We start from the raw sequence: 26,886 nt of genomic DNA, 5'->3' as shown, positions 1-26,886 counted from the left end.
AACAAACTTCAAACAAATAGAATTAAGGCAGTTATATTTGTTAGTTCAATATAATTTTAAAAATAATGTGTTTTCATAGTTATTCTTTATGAAACAAAATTGTTTGTAAATATAAATATGATGTCACTCCCTCCAGCCATACTTCAAATACATAATGTAAAAACTGTATCCTGCCCTTCAATAACTTTTCTTTCGACAGCATTATAAGATGTTCCAAAATTCTGATTCAAATACCTACCACTCTTCATGTAATAATCAAACTTTTCTATTTTTGTCTGTCTTCAGAAACAATATCCAAAATTGTCTTCAAACTAAAAAAAAATTCCAATCGGTTGGTATAGAAATATTTGTAGACTTATCATAAACGAGTTACAACATTTGTGTGCAGTAGGAAAAATCCCCGATCGGGCGCAAATATTGAAAGTAGACGTTAAAAGATACTCGTGCTGATGGTCAAATAATTAACTAATCACCGGAAGACACTAACCTAATAATTATTTATCAATGGAGTAATTTCGGTCGATTACGAGTTGGCTATTGGTCTGATGTTGTTTGCTCGTTGTGAATCATGACAACAACAACAACCTTCACATCTGGCTTGACACAAGTGTGAACGGGTGGAGAGTTAGGGTTCAGTGGAATGATACTGGTGGTCTGTTCCAACCCCAGCTGAGAGTGGCGCATGAACTGTAAACACAGCTCACAAACAAAATGTTTGTTGATACTGAGAGTGAACATGTGTTGTAACACAATAGTTGATTGTTACTTGTCTCACAACGGAACGTGACCGCGTGACTTGTGACTCATGCAGCTGTTTGTTTCACAGCAAGCTTCGTCGTAAATTGTGCTATGAATCACACAGTCTTTCAGCGCATTTCCTTTCGTTTTCTCTGTATCGGCATTACTGTGCTTTTGGAATCATGTTATAGTTTTATTCATTGCATAGTAAATTTGCACTTTTTATTGTTCAATAATGTATGTCGCAATAAAACATTTTGCAACGGTGAGAAATACAAGAATAATTTTAGCTCTTATATGTTCTCGTTGTTTTAGACTGATCGAACTTCAGTAAATGTTCTCTTACCGTACTTTTCATTTTGTATGCTTAGCCGATCATCATTTATGAAGGCTATATCGACGCCTCTCACTCGCAGAAGCTCAAGTTGAATAATTTCTTTCAAAATTAAAATACTTTCCCCTACGAACATTTCTTTTATATATTATCATAATACCATTGGAATTTCACTGAGGATAATAATTATGTAAAAGTATTCAAATTGTATGTAACCTATTTACTAAGAGTTCACAGTTTTGTAGACTTACTTTTCTGTCCTAAAATATTTTTAGTGAAAAATTATAGTCAATATGCACTGATTTAAGAAAACTGCAATCAATTGGAAGGAAATTGTGGTTTCCTCTAGTGATGTAATGGCGTTGGAGTTAGTCATCGCCAGAAGGGATAAAAGCATGTGATAGATAAGATAACGAGCTCGCTACGCAGCGTTGCCAAATTGTGCGTTGAATCATACGATGAATGACCGTAGAAACAAGTCAATACTTTGCGCTTATTTAATTAAAAATTGATTGAAAGTGGAATTTGAAAATATGAATAGTGTTTCTATTGATGAAATAAAAATATCCCAGCTGATTTCTTCTATTCTGCTCCTGTTCGAAGCAATGGTAAGTACACTACTGAAGCCAACCTTGGCTAGACTGAAGGCTGGTATGGCATTGGGTAAGTGCCAACTTCCGCACAACACACCGGGACTCTTACCTGCTGCTCTTAACGTGATTGAATCTTTTAAGATGTTGCAATCGATTTTGTGTTTGTGAAATGTTTTTTATGTTAAATTAGCCGTTGGAATTGCGTTTTAAATTACATAAATACTACTTATTTAGCATCTCAGTGGTATTTATTTACTGTTCCAGGGGTTGGCTAATTGGTAGTTTTAATGTGGCAAATGTTTAAATAAGAATTGACCAATTTTTTTCACTAAATTTGGAAATTGTATTATTCCTTATGTGTTGTATTATCAATATTTAACTGAAGTGGTGGTTTTTTTTAAAAGTTTTCTGTTTTCCTGAGCTTTAACAAGGTTTGCTCAACCCCTAAAAATCAACCAATCAAGGTTTGGTTGGTTTAAAAATCAACTTGCTTGTTGGAGGCCAAAAAATATCATTCATACGAAATCAGAACCATCTATGGCGAACAACGCTCGTCCTCTATTGGAAGAAGACTGACTGGCTTTACTGAAATTATCTTAAGTTTTATTCCATAAGATTAATGTTAAACTTCAATCGCTTTTACATCGTTATTTTTTGTCGTAAAGAAGAAGTCATGGTTGATCACATCATTTTAATGATGATTAACACGCATAAAACGCCTATTTGTTTTTCTTGTAAAGTGTATAAGTTTTTTGTATTTAAACGATAAAATACAAAAAAGATTGAGAATGTTTTAAGAATAATCCATAAAATATAGAAAAATCTAAAATAGCGTTTGATGTGAATTGAATATACATTTTAAAATGAGACACCACCCATCATTTTATGACAAAAAATAACGGTGTAAGAGTGTTTGAAGTGTAAAATCGTTCTCATAGAGATAAAATCACAATGGCAGCCAGTCTAGTCGGCTCCCATGATACGTATGCAATTCTACTGAATTTACTCTGTTCTGTTTGTGTTTACAGATAGTGTTCAGATAACCAGTCTAGTAGAAACATACGTTTTCTCTTATTTATGGTTTGAATTTTATTCTCGCGATAATAGCTATACTTACTTTTCACTTAAAACGTTTTAATTTTCCATATTTGAAATTAGTCTAAATATTAAAAAGTAATAATAGTTCCAAAATTAGGTGTTACTTAGTATAAACCATTTTGAAAACTATAAATAAAAATTTCCAAAGGGTTCCTCAGTGCTCTCTCGGAAAATAAATAAAAAAAATGCTTTGTAACAAAAACATTATCCCGTAATTTGTGAAAATGGAAAGGACTTAAGCGTTTCCTGACAGAATTGTCCAAATTTAACAATCAGAAGCTGTTGTTACTGTAAGTGGTAACATTGTGGACCCCTGACCTCTGTAATCAGAAATGAGACCATTTTACCACGTGGCCTTACTTGTTGCACCACACAACTGCTTGCAATTCTACAATTAATGTGGAGGTGGCACTATCCAAACAATAACAGTCCATTTATACAAGTTATTGTATGCTTCTTTAAAATAAACTAGAATTTTTATTAGTTATATTAGTGTGTTCTTTAAAATTCGTTCACTTTTAACTCTCCAGGACGGGATTCATGAGGCCTTCAAAAGGATGCCTGCAAGAATCTCCGCATGGACAGTAAAACTTCCTCTTGCATCACTAACTCCAATTATAGCCGTAGGAAGGAAACTCCGCCTCTGCACAAGTTCCAAGATAAGTTCCAAGGGCATCCAACTTCATCTGGACCCTTGCAGGAACAGTGAAAAGGACCATGTCCTTACCCTGTCATCACGAATACAAGTGACGTTAATTTTAAAAATCCTGACCCTTGCACTTTATCCTGACCTTATTCTTAATATAAAACTATATCTCATTAATTTTAAACCTTTTACAGATAAATTAGAATTAAATTCCTTACTGTTCTAACTCAAGTAATAAAAACCGAAGAATTGTAATCTTCTGTATAAAAATTGAGGTACAGTATTTGATTCTTATGCATTTGTTATAGTTACAGTTTTTAAATTTTATTGATCAAGAAATTTAAAATTAAATATTTCACATCACATGAGGGCTTGCAGAAAAATAATAATATTAAAGCCATGGATCATGTTGTTAATGTTGACGATCTTTAAAGAACAAAAACACTCTGTTGCTTCAAGGGAAGATACAAGAATTACGACATTAAAATAATAATAATAGTTATCTTAAACAATAACAATTGCGCCACATTAAAAACAATAGAAGCTTGCTAACAGTTTGAAATTTTTGTTGTTGCAATACTGTTACTCCAAATTAAATTCAAGATGAATTGTGTAAATGAACGAAATTTGTCTTTTTTGTTAATGATTTCCTGGTCCAGTTACTAAGGTCAATCAGTATTTCTTAGAAGACCCTTTGGTCGCAAATTTTTCTAAGTTCACACTTCTCCCGTTGTGTCAACGGGAATCGTTCAAAAATTTAAACTATAGTAAACGCTATAGCGTTAACGTAACAATAAACTTTTTATCAACTCGTGCCGATTAAAAAGATTTAATTTATATATATATATATATATATATATATATATATATATATATTTACTAAAATTACGAATTGTTATCTATAATGTGTCATTTTTATATTGATATCATGTTACCACTATCACCGAGGTACTGGGAACACTACAAATTGAATCTCCTACGATTAAACGCTTCACATACATTTAATTATTACTGCCAATAAAAATATTAAATTTAATATTTAATTTAAATTTTACTTAATTACAAATATTTGTATATGTTTCATGCAGTATAAAAGTATATATGTTATTTATACGTCAGTAAAAATGACGTATTTCAATCTTTTTTCCAGCTGTAAGAATGGTTTTAATAATTTTAGCTGTAACAACGTGCGTTCAAAATTAATGTTTTAAGTCCTGTGGATAAGAAATTGAAGTCACTTTCTAATAAGGTACTTAACCCTTAAAAGACCAGATTTTAAAGCGAGCATACTGTAAGTGAGATTATGTGTAAGTGCTATACGTTTAATGTGTGTGTATATGTGGTTACACTGGGGTGTTACGGGTTAAGGCGTGAATATAACATTATACAACATTCAAAATTGAAGTTACTAATCCCAAAACAATAAAGCAATAGCCTCCATCTGGACGACCTCAAATTTTGTATATGCTGGGGTTCTCATTTGATTTCATCACGGCGGGAATAAACCACACTGTCCAAAGTGGTCGCGGCAGAAACACGAACGATGTGACCCGTACTGTGCAAAGTGGTCATAGCAGGAGGACGGACGTTGTACAACGCATTGTGCAACACAGTGGTCATAGCAGGAGGACGGACGTTGTACAACGCATTGTGCAACACAGTGGTCATAGCAGGAGGACGGACGTTGTACAACGCATTGTGCAACACAGTGGTCATAGCAGGAAGACGGACGGTGTACACCGCAATTTGCAAACAAGTGGTTACATCAGGAAGGCGGTTGGTGTACATCGCAATATGAAAAAGTGGCCATAGTAGAAAGGCAGACGGTGTACACCGCAATTTGCAACCAAGTGGTCATATCAGGAAGGCAGACGGTGTACATCGCACTGTGCAACAAAGTGGTCATAGCAGGAAGACGGACGGTGTATACCGCAATTTGCAAACAAGTGGTTATATCAGGAAGGCGGTTGGTGTACATCGCAATATGAAAAAGTGGCCATAGTAGAAAGGCAGACGGTGTACACCGCAATTTGCAACCAAGTGGTCATATCAGGAAGGCAGACGGTGTACATCGCACTGTGCAACAAAGTGGTCATAGCAGGAAGACGGACGGTGTACACCGCAATTTGCAAACAAGTGGTTATATCAGGAAGACGAACGGTGTACACCGCAATATGAAAAAGTGGCCATAGTAGAAAGGCAGACGGTGTACATCGCACTGTGCAACAAAGTGGTCATAGCAGGAAGGCGGGCGGTTTAAACCACACTGTTCAACACAATGGTCATTGCAGGAAGACGGACGGTGTACACCACAGCGGGCGGTTTAAACCACACTGTGTAACACAGTGGACATAGCAGGAAGACGAACGGTGTACACCGCAATTGGCAACCAAGTGGTCATAGCAGGAAGGCGGACATCGTACACTGCACTGAAGAACACGGACGGTATAAACCACACTGTCCAAAGTGATCACGGCACACAGACTCGAATGGTGTAAAATGCACTGTGTAAAATGCTTTCTGTAGCAACGCCGCGCAGACGATATCATTAAAATTGTCATACTTGCAAGTTGTACAAAGAAAGTCCCAACTCTTCTGCTTGTTTGATACACTGCTCCTTTTTATTGTATTTTTTTTTTAATTGATTTTTGTTTGTATACATCACAAACATAATTAATTAAGGTATCATGAGTCCTTAACTTAAACATAAATTCCTAATATTATGCATATGAATGTCAAAGATTATTTTGGTACGGTATACGAGCTAAATTGATACTTGGGTTTCTCTACAAAAATGTGTACTATTTTTTGCGTGTTAAAATGTTTACCCAGTCTGCGTTCATCCTGTCAGTCAATATCCGTCCCTTTTAGTGAAACTGTACAATACAAGCTGGAATTCGAAAACTATTTGAAAAACTGGGGTTGCAATTAGGTTTAGTGGTAATGGTTTTCATTCTTGTTAGTGATATGGTAACAACTCCAAATTAAAAGAATAAACTATCTACAAAATTTTAAATTCCTGATTATAATTCATTATATTTTATATTAAACTACTAAAACGGCCACTGAAATAATCTTATTCGCGTAATTACGATCTTGCTTTACATATGAACTTCTTGGCTTTAGTCCCATAGTAGCAATGTGAAATCATAATCCGTTTTACGACCATGCAGATTTAGTATTATGGCATATGTCTAATTTTATAAAAAAGTTTAATTAATAAATATCTAAACACCTTTTCGTTTCTTCAATATTAGTTTACCGAAAATGTTCAAATATGTGCTAACTTCATCGAACAATTATTACAAAAGTATAGATCTCGGTAGAATTTTGATGTGTACATGCCTTGATCATAACCTTAAATGAACAGAATATTGAGATGTATAACCTATAGGACTTTACGAGCTGACTTCCTGGATTTCTCTTCTGCTCCAATACTGAAGTTTTGGATCCATATGAATTACAAAGAGATAGTTTCCACAGTTCTATGGCACAAAATAAGTGCGTAAAGTTTTTGAGATTGCTAATGCTAAGATAACTTCCATGGAGTGATACGCACTATCATCGAATTCATTTAAGTTTATAGGTTATTTCGTTGTCAAGATATCGTGTAGAAGACAGACAGACAGAAGATAAATGTTATAACTCTCTCCGAGAGATTGGCTTCGCGTAAAAGTGAGGTTATGCACTTGCAGCGAACAAAATCAAGTGTCATAAAGACTCTTGTAACGACTGGGATGATTCATGCTATGCAAAACAGAATGATTCATGCCTGAGAGATCACGCTCAACAGTCATAAATTTATCATTAGTTATTATATCATTTTGAAGCTGTTCCGCCAGAATCAGTTGAGTCAGTCACACAATGTGACAAATTGTAAATCTATATTGTCTTTTAACTTCTTAAATTTTAACTTTTAAGGCCTAAATGATCTTTGCACGTTCATAGACACAGAATCTACTACTTTGCTACTACCACCAATGGTCCCCCTCCCCACGACCATTACAAGAGAAAGGTCTGACACGAGTCAGTTGAAAATTGTTAATGTAACAGTAAAATACATATATAAAGTGATATAATTAATAGTTATTGTTTTGAATAAAACATAAAAACTGAAAACAAATCATTAAATTTTGCCAACCACTAAAGTTATGGCTAATTAAAAATGTTTTATATCATATAGTCTGGACAGTTTATGAGTATGGTTTGCCAAAGATCCACCTTAAACAATTACTTCAAAAAATTACTTTTACCAGTTTGTAACTGGCCTCTTAGATGATGGTCTCTTGTGTACGAATAAAAGGAACGTTTATTGTATTATAGCGTGAACTTGAAAGTCCGACTTTCGAAGAAGGTGGGTTGGAACGTTTACTTAATTGTATCTTGATTGGATAACTCAGGCACCTTTGAAACTTCAGATGCGCTTGAGCCATTCACACATTTTTATATAAACTACATATATATATATATATATATATATATATATATATATATATATATATATATATATATATATATATACATATAAGTTATATATATATATAACTTATGGTCACGGTTCTAGGACACTCTATACACTGTACTGGAACTCTATATAGACACCTCCCCAAAATGTCATTGAAACAAAACGTTAATGACGACGACGCGAATTAGGACTCATGGTTGTTAGGAATCCTCTCCGTAGGAATAAAATTGAGATAGAGCTTATAAGCGTGTTCAGCCAACGACACGAATGCATTCCTGCTTGTGAGTGAGCTCTCGACTATCCGTAGGAATAAAATTGAGATAGAACTCATGAGCGTGCTTAGCCAACGACGCGAGTGCACTCCTGCTTGTGAGTGAGCTCTCGACTATCCGTAGGAATAAAATTGAGATAGAACTCATGAGCGTGCTTAGCCAACGACGCGAATGCACTCCTGCTTGTGAGTGAGCTCTCGACTATCCGTAGGAATAAAATTGAGATAGAACTCATGAGCGTGCTTAGCCAACGACGCGAGTGCACTCCTGCTTGTGAGTGAGTTCTCGACTTTCCGTTGAAATAATACGTCAGTATTGATTCCTGTATTAGTGTATTCCTCTTCCTGAGTCAATTATTTTACTGTTGTGGGGAGGACATCAACTTGATCCCTTTGGTATCGCAAGCCGCTGAACACTAATTGGTTTTCGCCCTTCAATTACACCAGCGAACACATTACTTCACTGAGTTAGATGGCTGTTATGTTTAGATTTATACTAGTAAAGCAGTTTATTCCTTGTTCTGATATGAGTAATGAAGCAACACTGAACTCTATGGTTGATGAAAACGCAACTCCTCCCTCCTAAATCTCTGTAAGAGGTATCCCATATATCCTTCTTATCTCTCCTATTCCATTGTAGGAGTATGCAAGAGTTTCAAGTGTAATGGTTATGAAATAGATGATTTCCGGTGTTACATCTCTTGCTACAACTTAAAAATAAAAATTTTGAAAAATTAAATGCACAATGTTTACTATAAGATACACTTACAAAGTGTATAGGCTACAATCCATTATTAAGTTTTAGACAAGACAACTATTTGGTCATAATAGGCATAAACCTTTCAAATTTTGAATGCATATAAATTCTCTCTAACGAGTAGTAGTGCAGCAATAAAGGTTTCATTGAGTAAATTCTGTACTTGAAATATACTAATCTAGTTATAAATGTTGTTCAGCTTATGTATACAATCCACTCATTATTACATTTAGCAGCTAAAATAGCCGGCGCTTTGCTATCATTTTGAACACCATGAAGTTTGTATGCATTACATATATAGTTCTAAATTTTGTTTGATTTGTTTACGTATTGTAAGTAAAAATACTTATTAAACATTACATTATTTGGTTTAAACCATTTTATTATTATATGTTTACACATAACGTAGCGTGGGAAGGTTTTATTCACTACGATGTTGAGTTCAGCTCCATCTCACGTTCCGCATAGTGCAGCATCTGAAATCTGACTTTGTCACAGACTTGCCTCCTGGAACCTGGAGTCAACGTCCATCTGAAGAGATCTACTGTCACTAAGCGGAATATGAAATGGAGCTAAACTTAACATTCGTATAATATTTGTGTTACCTTAAACAAATTAATTTACTATGTAAGGCCAATTAATTTTATTACTTAAAATTTAACTTGATTACTATATTTAATAGTTGGAATTACCAGCTCTAATTAAGTAAACCAACTTCTGTAAAGGAAGAAAAAATATAATAATAACATTACGTAAATTATTTTTAATTGGGCCTATAATACACAAACTAACAAATCAAAATTTTAAGAGTAGATTAATAAAACAACATAAAATGCATCCAAATACATTTTATAGAGTTCAAGTGTTCAAAATAACAACAAAGAGTTAAATTTGTTAAATGTAATAATAAGAAGTTAAGATCACTATTATCTCGGAAAGTATATATTAAGTGAGCAATGGCACTCGGACATATTTTATTATTCTATTATTATTTATCATTTCGAAATAAACTTGGTATTAAAATATCCACATGAAAGTAACGCATATTTCACCATCCTTATAGTTTTTTCATAATATCTCCGTTTTTAAGTGATTACAGTTGAGCATCTTGTATGGCTGCCTTTTTGAAACCTGACATAACTTCTAATCCTGTTTTAAAAAACATTAGTTTGAATAAATACTCACAAAAATTTAAATGCGGCACCTCTATTAAATTAAAATGTATGTTTTTTGAAGAAAAATAAAACAATGACTGGCACGAGGTAAACTAATAAAATGGCACTATTGTATACTTTATATAACATTTTAAACATTTATTTTTACCTGACTAATCATAAGGTGTAGTTTAATGGAGTAATTTATGAATACCCTGAATATTTTTTGGTGTCGATCAGTCGTAAATTTTGTCATTATAACTGTTGAAGTCCGCACTCACTAATGTTTTAGTCTGATAGGGGACTAAATCGCCGATTTTGGAGACTGGTCACAATTATTTCAGTCAACTCAACTTTTTTTCGACAGAAAAATTGAGAGTGGACTCAGTAATCAATATTTGGAGTGCCCTTTCCTCTTTGGAGTGGAGTCTCTGTTTTTATTCAACAGGTAGTGAGTACACTCTCAAGATACCTCTGTGGAGTTTCACTTTTATTTACGTCATCACCCAGCAAGGGCACTTACAGACATTTATTAAGTGTCAGCGACTGTTCCTGGTTCTGGTTACAGCTTTCTTATAAGTTTGGATGGTAAATAGAGTAAATTTTTAATGGATGGTGTAAAAAGGCGCAATATCAGTGAACCCCAACAAATAACGTGATGAAGAGCACATTATTATTTCTTCGACGAATTCTCACATCACACAACAATCGATAAGCAATTTCAAACATAGCTTCAAAATACATGAAAATATTTATGAAAACAATAATTGTAGAATTATCAACTGTAAGTAGTTTCAAATATAATTCTTTATTGCCGTTTAACCATTACAAGCATTGGCACGCGTCAATATGATTATAATCAAAATTTACAATGTTTTTCGTTAATAATCTTTTACAATATAATAGGCTACGTGCTAACAAATCCCTAAGATTACTTTTGAATTTTATTACATTTATTTCTGTCCTGAGGTGGTTGCAGAGGGGGGAATTAAAAGAATCACAGATTTACATCTGATTAAAAAAATACTATATTTTATGCTGGGAAATGTTAATTTTGTCTTTGGGAACACTATACTGAGGTTGGGTAAAAGACTGGAACGAATCAATGTTTTTCTTTAAAAGAAATAGTATATGAAAATATAAAGGTGGGGGAAAGGTAAGAAACCCTGTTTTTACAAAAACATTATTCCAGAGGCTTAAGGCGAGCTATAATTCCAAATGCTTTTTTTCTGTATAATACAAAATTGTTTCGTTTCTCTATTTTCCGACACCTAGATAGCCACTGCATAAAACATAATTGATTAAAATTAGGGCATAGTAAGCAGTGAGCAAAACATCCGTACGTGTAAATGACGACAGTCTATGAAGAACAAACAACCCTGACACAATTTCCTAGCCACGCTATCAAGTTTAAATTCGAACTCTTCTGTTGTTTAATACTGTTAATTTATTATTTGTTTACGTTACTTGTATAGGAATAACACGACACTTCAAACTGTGTCAGTACGTGTACGTATAATCAATGCATGACTAATAAGATAATATGTTTTATAACACTGATCTTTGATTTGTTGGTACCATTTAGTGTTCAGACTGATAATTGGCTACCCCCACCACCAACTTTACTCTTTGTTGTGTGCCTAAAGCCTGTCTTCTTTTTTCCTATCCTTTTAAACACCCCCCACCCCACTCCCTCATTCTCTTATTCTCTTGATCTTGCTTTCAGTGAGTCAGTCGCCTGTTGGTGTTCGTAGGTGAAAGACATTCAGTGTCAGTTGGAGAGTTAACGGAATCAGCTGTACTGTGAGGTGGCAGTCAAGTAAGTGGTAATATACATATTTTAACTCTTGTAAACGTATAATGAGAAATTTGTACAATATCTACACGAATACTGCAATATTAAATACAGTATGCAACGGGATTAAACTTACAAAATGATAATTGCGTTGTTAGGTCTGATGAATACTTCCATTGTCTCAACAAGGTTATTTTGTGACGCAGTTACAAGAATTAGAAAATGTTTTTTACATGCTTAATCATGAAAATATTAAATGGCAAAACATATTTTCAATATGAAAAGTAACTTTATATTAATAATTTAATTTGACACAGAATTGCTATTGAGTATAAGCAGAGTTTTGTGTAGGAAGCTAACTCAAAATCTATAGGCCTACTATCCTTTGACAGATTACCTATTTCTGTTGGCCTAAGTTAGTTATTATAAAAATTAAACTTTTTGAGACTGATTTGTTAGGGGGCGATGTGTGAAAAAGGTTAGCAGTGGCAATTAAGTATTTCATTTTTATAATGGTCTGTATTTGAACATTGCCCAAGGTTTTTGGCTGTAGCTAATATGTTTTGATTTCAGTAGTTTAGATAATTGGTAGTTTAGATAATTATAATTATCTAAACTACCAATTGAAATCAAAACATAATTCACATATTTGTATATCTAAGAAAGTAATAATGTAATGTTGGATAAAAATATCTAGTACAAGTGATTTTACTTTGTTAGAATTAATTTGGAACAATATTGTTATTCAGTACATTAAAAGGAGCTGGCAATAATTAATTGTGTCAAATCAACTATATTTAGAATGTTTTTGTATTTGGGTGTTTAGGTATTTGTAATTGATAATTTGGTAGCCTACACTGATTTGATTTTTGCTGGTAGCTGCTTACTATACTGCAGCCTGATTTTTAATGAAGTAATAAACAATTATGATGAACGATATTCTTAAACAGTAATTAAGATATATTTTATGTAAAATATTTATAACTTTACTTAAGAAGAATTGTCAAACATTATAGTAGACTAGAATGGTAGGACAATGGTTTGGAAATGTATGTGTTTATTTCTAAAATATTGACAATCAGGATAGCCAAAACTAAATATTTTAAACCCCTTAGAGTTTTGAAAATGTATATTGTAGGTTTAATAGGAATATTTGAAAGAATATTACAGTTATGAATGGTAAAAACTATACGTACATAGTCATATCAGATTCAACACTAGCACACCACACAACACAAATTGAATATATTTTCTAAACAAATTGAACTCAGGTTTCACAAACAACGGGTAGGGTAAGATAAGTGGACCCGGTTTTTTATATCGAAGAATGTAATCATCAATACCTAATATTCGCATCTCAAATCCTAGACTATCAATCGATATAAAGTATCTACAGTTCTCAATAACAATCATATGTTTTAAATTAAAATATGGATCTAATATTTACAAATTATTATAACCAAAATTAGGAAAACTGAAGACAACCATATTTGCTCCTCTCACAGTTACAGTTGTTTCTTTCCCACAAATTTCACATAATGGGTTTTTCCGCACGATTCCAACATGTTGAAGTCATGAAAAACATGTCTAATCATCTTCCAAAGCAATGTCGTGTAGTTTTCTAAAATTGACTGTCATTTTTAATAATCGAATGTTCCTTATATAAAATTGAAATATTACATTAAGAGTATTATTTGAAAGTGTTTACAATTATTGATATAGATTATTTAATTAATCGTTAAAAATAATTAATGAGTATCGATTGATTATATCGATGGTTATGATTAAGTAATATCGTTTGCCAATTTCAATATATACAAAACCGGGTCCGCTTATTGTACCCTACCCCAAACAACTTTAATTCGTACAGCAACTAACTTGATCTAAATAAGTTTTTTTACTGACAAATTAACTTTGTAAACAAAAAATTGCATCTGTTTACTTGACATAAGCCATTGTGGGAGAAAAATCATGAGAAAATTGTAATTTGTCACACCATAGCAAATAAATGGCAATGGCATGTTGAAATGAAACTTAAGTGTTGATTGCCATGATTAGAGTTAACGCTTAATCAGTGAATTTTTAGACTTTGAACATGGATTTTGTTTTAAAATAATATTATTTTTATTGGAAATGAATGCCTTACAAATATACTTCTTTGTTATGAATTAGGCTTTCAAGCACAAAATGTTGTTTTACCTTATGCAGTGCTTAAAAACGTTTTATATATTGTAAGATAAGGAGTATGCCATACCATGTGTTGCGTAACAGGCTTTGCTAAAGTTGGATGCAAAAATGTCATGACCATAGCTTATTTCATTGTTGAGATGTCTGCAGGCAGGCGTTCAAACTGATGTTAAAAAATCATATGAATGTTCAGGTTGTTTACAAATTTATTTATCCTGCTATTTTCTCATTGCCATCATAGTTACCCATAAGAGTATTGTAAAAATGTTTACTAACTCTTGGCCATACCACATGAAATGGCATGCACATAATCGAATTCAATGTTGTATATAAAGAAATATAGCTTTGTGCAAAATGTTAACTCTATAGGTCAGTTTCTTCTTAGACAGAAATGAATTTTTCCAGCCCCTCAAGTGTATTGAACATTACTTTATATTTATACATTTTTTAAATAGCCCTACAAAATAATAATAAACTGAAAACATATTTTTTTTTTAATTAAATCATTTTAGCTTCTTACCTGTTATAGAAGTGAAGTAATGTTTTGTGTAAAATTTGGCTACACTATAATAGGAGGCCACCACCACAATAGAATCATAGTATATTCTTAAAAACAGTAAAAAGTAACTAAATGTTAAACTGTTTTATTTGTTACATTTTATAGATACACAATATAGATAGTTTTTATATAAAGTAATTCGTGTCAACATTTTTGTTTCTATAGTTCAGATAACCTTAAATATGATTCTGTTGTGGTGGTGGCCTCTTATTTTACTGCAGCCTAAAGTTTTACACTGTCTAATTGGTTGTAGATGTAAGAAAATACATGGTTCCAATACATATGCTTTAGTGACTATCTCCATTTTGTAATGTATCAATACTATTAAAGTAAGTTGCATTCTTATAAGCCCAGCATATTTTATTATATATTTTAGCAGTTCTAATTTGTACATCAGATTTTTAAAACCAAATCAATGTCAGTAAAAGGATTAATTATGGTTAAAGGACATGGCTTAAAGAAACAATAACAACATTGTGCTTTTTTTGGTAATAAATGCTCTACCATGTTTTCCTGAGAACAGGCAATGCTTGTCTTTCATCTTAAATGGATTAATTGATCTTATTAATTTGCCATATGAAGGTACCAATAAGGAAGACATAGTGGATCTTGAAATTTAGCTTATCGGTAGATTATTTTTCATAGCATAGGTACCATTTATATCTAGAGTCAGAATAAGACTTGTTCATATCATATCACATGTTCTCGAGTTCATATAGAATTTGTAAAAATATTTACCTCTTTCCCATATAACTGTATTCATTGTTACAGATTTCTTCAAGTAACAAAATAAACCGAGAATGAAAGTGCTCTGTGCATTATTAGCCCTCCTGGTTGTGGCCGAGGGGGTTTCATTTTTTGAAGTTGTTCTTGAGGAATGGAACTTATTCAAGGTATGTACCTAGTAGTGAACAGGAAAAACTGTATTTTCTCAGATGACAATATTATTGCTTTAACTTTTTATTTTTCCTAAAAATTTTCTTTTTTATAATATTTTCATTTGTACTGTAATTTTTAAGTTTTAAAGTTAAACGTATTATAATACTCTTAATCCTTCATTCCCATTATTTTATTGCTCTACTGTTATTTATTACATGTCTTAGTTACTACTAATTTTATTATTTATGTGTGTTTAAAATAGTATATTTAAGTCATGTGAATAACATCTGGGTGCAGCTGAATTCTACCTAACTTTGTTGTTTGTTGGTCATCTCTTTGGGGTTGACCTTGAGGCTTTCACTAGCCAGCTGCCCTTTGTTGTCCCATAAATCCTCCCTCTTAGATGTGAAAGGGACATTTTTTGTCACTGCTTGACAGGTTCACACAGATTGTATTATGTTGAGCTCTTCTTTTTGTTGACACACAAAAACATGCTGTAACAAAAACTTCTATACCCACTATACAAGGAATCTTAATTCTTGAAAGCATAATTAACAAATGGTTTATTTTGTGCACTGCATACTCACAACAACAGTTGACTTGTTTAAAACTAAATCAATTTAATGTTAAATACACAAAAATTAGTAGGTGTCTAGCACCTAAACATTACATTCTAATTCTAAAAAAAAGCTTTAATTCATAATGGATTAAAGACATCTATTTTAAAACCTAATTATCCGTTCATAAGGTTTTTTATGTAACTTCAAAAATTATATTTATAAATGCTAAAAACCTAGTTAGCTTCAACTTTTAAAGTTCATATACTAAAATTGTATTAAACTTCAGGCACATGTGCCAATTTTCATGGCAACATCACATGCATGGTGCGGATTAAATCCTATTCTATTTCATTTTTAATTTATACATATTTTTTCATTTCTGAAGAAAATGAGTCACTAATATACTAATATGTTAAATACACCTTAATATCTCTGTTGAATAATCCATGTATATAAATAAAAGTAATCCAAGTTATTTTATTTTGTTGTTAAATATGCTGACTTTTTCATATTAATAATGTACTTATTATAAAATTTTCTTTTAATTTAACACTTACATATTTTATGTTGAATGATTATTTTATTAGAATATGGTACCTCATGTCAAATACGCAAGGGTTGTATGGAAAGTAAGGTCCTATTTCTTATAAAATATAAATAACAACATATTTTTTCAAATAATCTTGTTTTATTTCATTCCTGACATCTTTTTTAAATTTTTGTTTAAACATTCATCATAACGTACTCCGAGCTTTTGAATACCAATGCCTGTGAGGATAACCAATCTTGAACTGCTTCTTTCACCTCTTTATTATTGTTGAAGCACTCACCACCGAGAAACTCTTATAGGTTGGATGGCAGAGTGGGGTCTGGTGTTGTCATGCAACAAGAGAGTACAAATTGTCAATAGGCCACGTCGCTTATTGTCTATTTCACGTTGAAGTTTAGAGTATCACAATAAACGTTGCATTTATTGTTCTTCCTCGTTCCATAAACTCAATTAACATTATTCAATGTCCATCCCAAAACACGGTCAACACATAACCTTGCGTGTCGAGATTGTTTGTTGCCTTGACATTAACCGGTGACGTCTTATGATACCATTCAATTGACTGGGGTTTCGTTTCTGGGGTTATATGAGAACCCTCTGTCTCATCACATGTGACAATGTTGTATAAAATTGTATAACCTTCTTCATGATATCGGAGCAATAACTAAGAGCACAACCTTCTTCTCATTTTGTGTTCCTCAATAAGCAGCCTGGGATTTCAACATTTTGTGCAACATTGTTTTACTATTGGTCGGAAATTCCAAAGCTAATGATGAAATGATTAATCACTGATCTTCACGAATTTTTTCATCTCACCCACTTTTGCACTTGGCTGACACTCATTGCATTAGGGTTATACATTTCACTTATCTGTGTATCAATATCCGGTGCTGGAATGCTCATTGCTGTCAAAAACCGGATAAATGATTGTACTTCGTTGTCGGCTGGTTGAGCAATTATTTTGAAAATCTTAAATTCACATAGTAGGCTAAACAGCACTCTACAATCATTTCACAGCAAATGGTGTCATTTCATACACAAGGCATGCTGGGAATCGGCACGTATGTGCATTGAACAAAAAAATAGTTACCATGAAATGGACCTTACTTTCTGGATAACCCCCGTTGTTTAATAATCATGTTTGCATAAATATTTTTTTTTATTTATATGGTCAAAAAGATCATTTTTGTTGGCAAAATAGTATTGAGAACTCATACAAAGAGAAAGTGCCTTTATTTTAAAAGCCTAAAGCTAAATATTATTATGAATATAATTATTTACAGTTGTAAAATTGTACGTTAATTACCAGGCTTCAAAGCAGCATTAGGCAGTGGTATAGGTTGAGAACTTGATGTCTGTTACTCTGGTGCACACTCGCTGCAGTACAAGTTGCTGTGCTCTTTACACAGTATTTGAGCATGATGTCTCGGTCTTTCTGTCTTTTCCATGAAAATAATCGTCACATCTTCGTGACTCTAATTTCTGGGATTCTTCTTGAACGCCATTGAACCTCCTAACATCTTAACTTGCAGACTCGTAGAAAACATCTTGGTAGCAAGTGTGGCTTTGTTAGCTCTAATGCCAGCTACTTTAGAAATACTCTTCTCATAATAGGAGTTTCATGTGGCATGTTTTGCTTACAGGTTATTAGTGCATTAATTTATAGTAGCAACTATTAAAAATATTCTGTAGTCTATTCTTACGTGAAGTATCCGTGTTACACCCACAGAACAGTTTGTAAGATATCTTTTTACTGTTTTCCGTGTTTCAATCACATGTTTGTCATCATTAACAGTGGTAAATGCTCTTAACCCTTTCCGAGCCAATGACGTTACTAGACGTCATGCCTAAACTAGCGCTAAAAGCCAACGACGTCCACTGACGCAAAATCAATTTTTTATATACATTATTTATAAGCATTTCTGGGTAACAAAATTAGTAAAAACTGTTAAACGAGGTTTATTTAAACAAGGGACAACCGTTTGTGTCTATTTTTAAGGTCACGGCTCTTGTGCGAGCGACAAAATGGCGGGCGGCCGGATGATCATAATCTCCCGCAGAGCCAACGACGTCTACTTACGCGCGCTCAGTCTGCCTGTAGCTTTCCGTGAGGTAGATGTTTATTCGCCCTTCCATTTTCGATCCACGTATTTATCTTTTCAATTTTGATGTTAATCAATATTTTTACTCAATGTACAGTGTAGTTTATGTAATATTATCGTGATGTAGGGCTTTATTGTGCGCAAGACGTGCGCATCGAAGCCTGTCTTGCATTCTGACGTGTATTTTGAGCTGTACCACACACAACAAACCTACGCCTAAGGATCACATATATGTAGCTCATTTTCAATAAGTATAATTTTTAAGTTTTCACATGTTATAATATTGTAAAATGTAGTGTGTTCTTTATTTTATACTTGGAAAATTGAAATTTTTTGTAGTTTTATTGCTTTTATTTAATTTGTATATATATATACATTTTTACTATATTCTTTATATTTTCACTAAATAAAAATTACTATATGCTTGGTTTTTGTATAATATTACAATTATTGTGTTCAACTATTGTTAATATTATATTATTATAATATTAATATGAACACATAGAATGTAAAAATTAACTTTTTTCAGTGAAATTATGATTTTACCATTTTTTTGCTGTAAATTAACAATAAAGAGTGAAAAAAAATATTTTGTTGTTTTTCTTACCTCTTATGTTATAAGAATTATAAAAAAAAATTGGTTTTGGTATGTGGGAATTTTTTTATTTTTAAGGTGTATGGCTCTTAGGAGTAGTTTTAGTTATTTATTTGTGGCTCGCTAAGGGTTAAAATATTACAAAGTATTTTAATTGTTGGTTTATGTTGTTAATTTTAATTACGTTTAAATTTTGCTAATGTGTCAATCTTTACAGTTCTTTGGTCAATGAAATTAATATTATATAAATTATTTAATATATTTCAAATTACTAAGCATGAAACATTTTATATCCGCAAGCAATAATTAGATAGCAAGGAACTTAGGTTCCTGTATTTTCCTAGGTGTACCAATTGCTTCATGTAATAATTAAAACACAATTAGAACTTCTGTTTTTATACCCAACAATGTTTATATTTACTCTTTTCCCTTGACTTTGTAACAAACCACTTGAAGCTTGTTATTTCTTGATGGTCATATAATTACTGGTATGTAACTGTTATGGTTACTATTTACATTATAAAAAAAAACTAAAATTGAAGGGTTAATCATAGATGTTACATGTTTCAGTTGCAACACAACAAGACATATTCAACTGATATGGAAGAAAAGTTCCGTATGAAGATTTTTATGGACAATAAGAACAAAATTGCCAAACACAATACCCGATTCGAGAGGGGTCAAGTTTCGTTCAAACTGGCTATGAATCACTATGGAGACATGGTAAGAGGCATGAAATATGGTTAATATTATTATTATTATTAAGTTAACCGTGGATCTGAAACAATGTTAGAAGTTTACAAATATTTTCACCACTTGGAAGCTGTTAAATAAAAACAGACGTCTTCCCATTTTTCTTCCCTCTGCCACTTTCCTAATTAAGACCAAACATAAATTTCAGTTTAAAATAATTTTCTCAATTTTCTCTCATTGCATTCCTTCTTTATAAATGGCAGAAAATCAAGTGTATTAACATAATCTTTGTTGTTCTCATTTGTTTGTGTACAGGACTTTATAAGTATCAACAATGTTTCCCAATACTGATACTACATCTTTTTGGTTATATTAAAAATGTTATATTTTACAGTTGAGTTAATCAAATGAAGCAATTTGTTTAAAATATTAAACTATGTTACTTTATGTTTAGCTTTATAGAAAATACTTTATGATTTGGTTGTGACACAATACAACTCTGATTTAAGCTCCACCATGAGTTTGTGTCGACTGTGAACGGGTTCAGAAGATCCAAGAGTCCAGTAAATGGCATTTATGGTGCTGCGAAACCATCGTTCTTCATAGAGCCGGCCAACGTGGAACTAGCAAAGTCCGTGGACTGGCGTTCAAAGGGGGCTGTCACACCTGTCAAGGATCAAGGACACTGCGGTTCCTGCTGGTCCTTCAGCGCGGTCAGTATTCCTTGCATCCAACTCAAGCTAGGACAATCATGTAATTTATAACGTTTTATTGTTCACTGTCAGACATGTAAATAATAGTTTTCAGTTGTAATACAAGAAGGTCATAATTTTCATCCACCTTATCTCATTGCCTGACGCTGATGTAATCATTATCTATGTATCTTTTTAAGTTTGTCAGGCTAAATGAATATATAATCATTGAATGAATTTATCATTTGGTTTTTTTTTTTTAATTTTTTCACTTTCTCCATTTCAACCACCACCAAAGATAGACTGATGATTTCTTTCTGAAAGAAAATTACTTATTGAATTGATTTAACAATAGAACATTTGTATTCTTGCAAAATGAAAATTGACTTTTATCTCCCAAACTACACCTCACAGCAATTTAAGTAGTACCAATCTCATTGGAACATTCTTAATAGAACTATGCACAATGACCCATTGCTAATTCATTGTTTTGTCCTATCGAGAACTCATCAGATTAATGTAGGCTAAGTCAGTGGGTGGAAAGGAATGATAGTTAAAGGCAATAGTGACAATATCTGAATAATAAATACAGGTGAACATAGTCTTTGCCATTGTCTTTAGATCAATGTGTCCAAATATTTTTCAGGTTCATTTAAATACCTGATTGATTAGTTGATTTATAATAAACAAGATTTTAATGTATATTTTTCCTGGTCATATATTTAAATACGTGAGAGTAACATTATGATGTGAAATTAATTTTCCAGACCGGATCTTTGGAAGGACAACATTTCCGCAAAACTGGAAAACTGGTTTCTCTGAGTGAACAGAACTTGGTTGACTGCTCCAGAAAGTACGGTAATGAAGGCTGCAATGGTGGACTCATGGACAATGCCTTCAAGTATATTAAAGAGAACCGTGGTATCGACACAGAACAGTCTTACCCCTATGAGGCTGAGGTGAGTCGTAAATCTCAGAGTTAGTATAACAGAACATAACAATGGAATATTGTGCAGTAGAAACTGAATATCTCAATATAAGATACCCTCAACAACAGTTATTTTCTCTCTATTCCCAGAAAATCTCTTCCTTAACTCTTAATATAAAAGGTTTCAAACAACAATTATTATAATTATTTTAGTAGAAATTCTTGTTTGAGTTGCAAGGAAGGTCAAAGAAGGCCTACGTAAACTATGATTCTTTTTGTTCATTTTTATTCAGTTTAGAAACTTTTATCATTCTATTACATCTTGTTACATATTCTTTGTTAGAAGTTTGTTTTTGACGATGGAAGGATTGTGAAGGAGATAAGGATTTTTCCAGACATTTGCCATTGTTCAGTGATACAAAAAAGCAGTAACACTACGTTTCGGGAACTGCAACTGATCTCTTCTTCAGGTGAATAACTGACCTAACATAATTAAAATCTAGGTTAAAATAAACAAATCATTCCACAACATTGTGAAACGCATAAGTCAGAAATCACAACTACCATGTTGTGTGTCAAATTCAATAACTCTAATATATGCACTAAAAACACTTTGTATTGTGTTAACACAATAGCACATTTGTATTCTTGCAAAATGAAAATTGATTTTCATCTCCCAGACTACACTTTGGAAATGGAATACTCCTCATCTTCAAGAGCAAGTTATTGATTTTTTGTATCATTGAATGATGGCAAATATCCGGAAAAAATCCTGTTTCTTTGTTAGATATTTTGTATACAGTACTTAAATTACATTATATTTCTTGTGGTTGCAGGATGATGAATGCCGCTACAACCCCTCTACCTCAGGAGCTACAGACAACGGGTTTGTAGACCTGCCGGAGGGCAACGAGAAGAAATTGATGTCAGCTGTTGCCACAATCGGGCCAGTCAGTGTTGCCATCGATGCGAGTCATGAGTCATTCCAGTTTTACAGCCAAGGTAGGTGAATCTCTAGTAAATGATCAAATACACAAAGCTCAATAAACCATGCTAGTTTACAAAACATTACATATATCATCTGTTTTTTTTTTATGTGCAAAAGAACGCGATGGTTATTAAACTCTTGATTAGATGTGTTAAAGTAAACTATTTTCTAACACTGTTACACAGAATTGAGAGGTATTTTTCTTACTTGATTACTTATTTCAATCAGATCAGCTAAATTATTTGATATGTGTGATAGTGTACACTTAAAACTGCACTGTTAATTAGTGTGATGTTCACGCAAAGTACTCTCATAATTGTTTACTCCCTTGTGACGTTGCGAATGATACTGAATTGTGTGTAACTGTAGCCGAAGTAAAGCTGTAGTACTCCTTGTACGCCTTGATTGAATGCAACAATTGATTGGTACGCTCTTAGCATTTTCACCTCCAGTTAATAGTGCCCGGTAATTAAATACACACATAACAATTAAGCAATGTTTTTCAGACTATTTGGAAATCATTAAAAATTTGTTTTAAAAGTTCTATAAAACGGTTTTAACCCTTTGCACGCCATAAGCGAGTTACTTCGCATGCATAAAAGTTCGTACAGCGCCCATAGCGAGTTATACCGCGAACTACATTTTACAACATTAGATAGTTTAATAGTTGTCGAATTTGCCACTAGATGGCAGAGAAAGTCACTTTTGCTGCCTAATGCCATTAGCCAACGTGCCAACTGAACGTTTGAGGAGTATCAATCGGTAACAGCTGTTTCTTTCTATTCATGTTTGTTTCCTGTACTTCTCGAAACGCCCAAAGCGATTATACTCGCCGCCATTTTATGAAGCGCCGTCATTTCGTGAAGTTCTATCTCTAGTGTTCATGCTCACTGACAGTTGAAAGAAACTGTATACTCGTTCAAGACATGTACAGACAATCCAGCGTTACACCCAGAAGTTTGTTTTGAGGCGTTTCATACTCTAGACGATTAATCATAAAAAAAAACAGAAAACAGTTTGTAAGATATCTTTTTACTGTTTTCCAAAATGTGTATTTATTTACTTATCACACATCATATCTAGTTCATGTACTGGTATACGTTTGTAAAAATTATACAGTTTTATCAAAATAACGTTTTCATTCATTTCATACCTACTGGTACTTAAAATAGAAAAATATCTATATTTCGTTTTTAAAAATGTCTATAAAAGCATTTCATGGTTTTTTAATTCTTTAAATCAATTACTTAAACAAATAAAAAAATGGCTTTACAGTTTTCAAAAAATTAAAATATTCAGTAATTTGGTGCTAGGGCAAAACATATACGTGATTACTTGGCGTGCAAAGGGTTAAATATCACTCTACATAGGGAAAGAGTAAGATTTTACTATATTTATACATTAGTTTATTCAAAAAGTATAAAAAGAGGGGGAACAATGCCTTGGAATGTATTATTGATTGCGAAATTAAAAAGTTTAAAATTGTTATTTGATGCAAAATTTTATTTTGTCTATAAAAACATATGCTTTTGGCAATCATAAAGGCTTTCTGGTTCAAACAGCATAAACAAATTTGCCAATGAAATTCAAACCTTGAATGTTTTTTTTTTTTTTACTTAAGATGGCAATCCATAGTCAGGCTAAAATATTTTGCGATTTGAATTTTGTTAGCAATATTTTAACACAGGAGGAGAAAACCTTTATGATAGTCATGACACCGGCTGCATTAGCAGAGATACAAGATCATTAGGTTCCATGTGTTACCTTAAACTGTGCAGTATTAAAGAAGCATAATGTGATACTATTCGTGAAAACAAGTATTTAGTGTTCCTAATGTATTTGATATTGTTGAATATATGTCCAAAGGAATTAACCCTTCCCACGCGGCAAACGGATATATCCCGGCACGGCACATTTTAGTGTTTAACGCTGTTTGGCCATATTTCCTTATTTACTGTTCGTGTTCCTGTTGTATTTAGCATTATATTATCTTTTTATTTTGTTATTACTTTATTTGTTGTGTCGTTATAGGCCTATATTGTTCTATGCAATGGCGAATCCTGACGATTTTTTGTAAAATTTGAAAATTCTTTAAAAAATATACGGGTCTGATTATTTTGTGATACTGTATTATTTTTTATTCCTAATAGCCACCACTAACTAAAAAATAAATTAGAGTTGGTAAAATGTAAAAATAATTATTAAAGTTAATTACGCGTTATGAGTCAAAATTGAAAGATAAATTCTGCGTGGGAAGGGTTAATATAGTACACCACTTTTATTCAAGATGAAACGAGGGGTAAAATAGTATCGAAATAAAGGCTTGAGTCTAGAACAAATATTTGTAAAAAAATTGATTGATACATTCAGATTTAAAACACATCTAACAAAAGACTTTCAAGCTTTAAATGTGTACTAATTTTGAGTGAATAAAAATATCATTTGGTCTATAGCTGTAAGTTTACTACAGCTTTGATCATTAAAACCCTTCCATGACAGTCATTTCACAGGTATTCATAGAGTATTACAATATATCACATTAATACAAAGTAATTCATAACTGTTGACGAGTTCGCAGTAATGAGTTCATTTGGTAAATCAGGTTCCAAGGTTAGTCTTACAATAGAAATGAAAAAATTTTAATTATGTTTCAAAAGAAAGACAATTCAACTAAATTACTCTTTACAAGGACTAAAACACAATTTATACAACAAATCTAAATAATGGTTACAAAACGTGGCTGTAAAAGTTTAAAAAAACAAATATACATAGAAATATATTTACTTTATACCACTAAATGTAGAATACATCAAACTCATTGTTACCGTGTTTAAAAGAGTGTGTGAAAACTGCCCATTTGCCACTAGGGGGTTAACGTAATCAATCCACTGATTAGAATTGATACTAAAGAAAGTGTTGTACAGGTGTGTACTACGAACCTGACTGCAGCTCTACGGAGTTGGACCATGGCGTGTTGGTGGTCGGATATGGCACAGAGGGAGAAGATGATTACTGGCTGGTAAAGAACTCGTGGGGATTAACTTGGGGAGACCAGGGCTATATCAAGATGGCTAGGAATAAGGACAACAACTGTGGCATAGCTTCTTGTGCAAGCTACCCTCTTGTATAACCTGCGACATAGACTGATCAACTGGCCTGTAATTCAGGAGGCTGTGAACTACTAATTCTCATACGTATACATTTATGGAGGCATCTATATTTTTTTTTAATACAGTAAAATATTTAAAAAGTAGAATTCCCTCATTTAATTTGTACTGTTGGCACTAGTGTTTCCAGATGATAACCAAATAATTCAAATCCTTTAGCTTTTAGATGTAAACTCAATAAGATATTTAGAAATAAATGTTTAGTTTTATTTTATGTATAAGTTTTTACTATGTGTATTGGTATACAGAAGTGAACAAATTAATTATTTTAAGTTCTTGAATTCTCAATAATCAATAGATTTTGTGCCAAAATATTTGCCTAATCCTCTTCTACAATAATTTGCATTAGAAAATTAGATATTGTAAATTGTAACAATAAATAATATCATTGTTAGTTTAATGGTTTAAAGATGAGTGGTGTTTATTTTATACACAGTTTATTTTCATACACTCATATAGGTATTCCAAGAAACATTTTGTTAGCATATATTACTTTATGTATAAGAAATAATCAAACACTACATGGAATATTGAAGAATAGTTTCTACTAACCTTTTACTCCATTAAAATATAATGCCAGTTTGATAAATGTAATTGATCTCTCCTACAAAAGTATCCGTTAATGTCAAGACTAGTGATTGCTCATGTAATTAGTCACGTTATACTTCTGTACATTGTCAGTAAGTGTTACATATCCTATAATTAAGTAAACACTGTGTTCATAGGTGCACTTATGTCACCATGTTTGGTGTTTTTAATAAGAAATATGATACTGCATGTTGATTTTATATTTTACCAATAAAAGTGTGTAATAAAATTTAAGTATTGTTTAATTTTCCTTACGTTTCTTTAGTTACGCACGGTCTCTGATTCCTTACACTACTATTTTTGAAGGTAGTACACCAGTACTATAGTTTTGTCTTGCTGACTTTAAAGGTCTATTCACACACATCAGTTGAGTCACAGTTCCGTCCGGAATTCGTCAGTCAACTGTCCGTCAGTTGGCTTCAGTCACTCGTCAATCACTTCATACAGTGATCTTACAGTCAATTTTATTTTATCATGAGGGAATTAAATTGGAGAATTAATATATAATTACCTCAATGCCTGATTTTACTATAGTAGAGTTAGCTGC

At 32.5% G+C, this 26,886-nt stretch overlaps 2 protein-coding genes across 2 annotated transcripts in view; both read left to right on the top strand.

Moving 5' to 3' along the window:
• Positions 1 to 11,735: 11,735 nt before the first annotated feature.
• LOC124360108 (procathepsin L-like) lies at positions 11,736 to 26,573 on the top strand. Its single transcript, XM_046813435.1, has 7 exons — positions 11,736 to 11,875; positions 15,369 to 15,490; positions 19,854 to 20,006; positions 20,486 to 20,689; positions 21,436 to 21,627; positions 22,433 to 22,598; positions 25,509 to 26,573. The coding sequence occupies exons 2-7, from the start codon at positions 15,398 to 15,400 to the stop codon at positions 25,712 to 25,714; spliced, it is 1,014 nt and encodes a 337-aa protein (XP_046669391.1). The 5' UTR covers positions 11,736 to 11,875; positions 15,369 to 15,397; the 3' UTR covers positions 25,715 to 26,573.
• LOC124360109 (procathepsin L-like) overlaps positions 11,753 to 26,886 on the top strand; it is a 104,164-nt gene continuing 89,030 nt past the window's right edge. The window contains exon 1 of the mRNA XM_046813437.1: positions 11,753 to 11,875. The gene's annotated coding sequence lies outside the window, so the exon portion shown is untranslated. The remainder of the gene's footprint in view (positions 11,876 to 26,886) is intronic.

This window comes from Homalodisca vitripennis, chromosome 4, assembly GCF_021130785.1.
Source record: "Homalodisca vitripennis isolate AUS2020 chromosome 4, UT_GWSS_2.1, whole genome shotgun sequence".
NCBI classification, from domain to species: domain Eukaryota; kingdom Metazoa; phylum Arthropoda; class Insecta; order Hemiptera; family Cicadellidae; genus Homalodisca; species Homalodisca vitripennis.
The sequence above is the reverse complement of the archived record's forward strand: the minus strand, read 5'-3'. Positions and strand labels throughout refer to the sequence as shown.

Excerpts from the sequence above, each read along its gene's own strand:
- LOC124360108 (XM_046813435.1), top strand. The coding sequence starts at position 15,398 with ATGAAAGTGCTCTGTGCATTATTAGCCCTCCTGGTTGTGGCCGAGGGG. Across the intron at positions 20,007-20,485 it reads TGAATCACTATGGAGACATG|CTCCACCATGAGTTTGTGTC; the intron begins GTAAGAGGCATG and ends CTCTGATTTAAG. Across the intron at positions 22,599-25,508 it reads ATTCCAGTTTTACAGCCAAG|GTGTGTACTACGAACCTGAC; the intron begins GTAGGTGAATCT and ends AGTGTTGTACAG.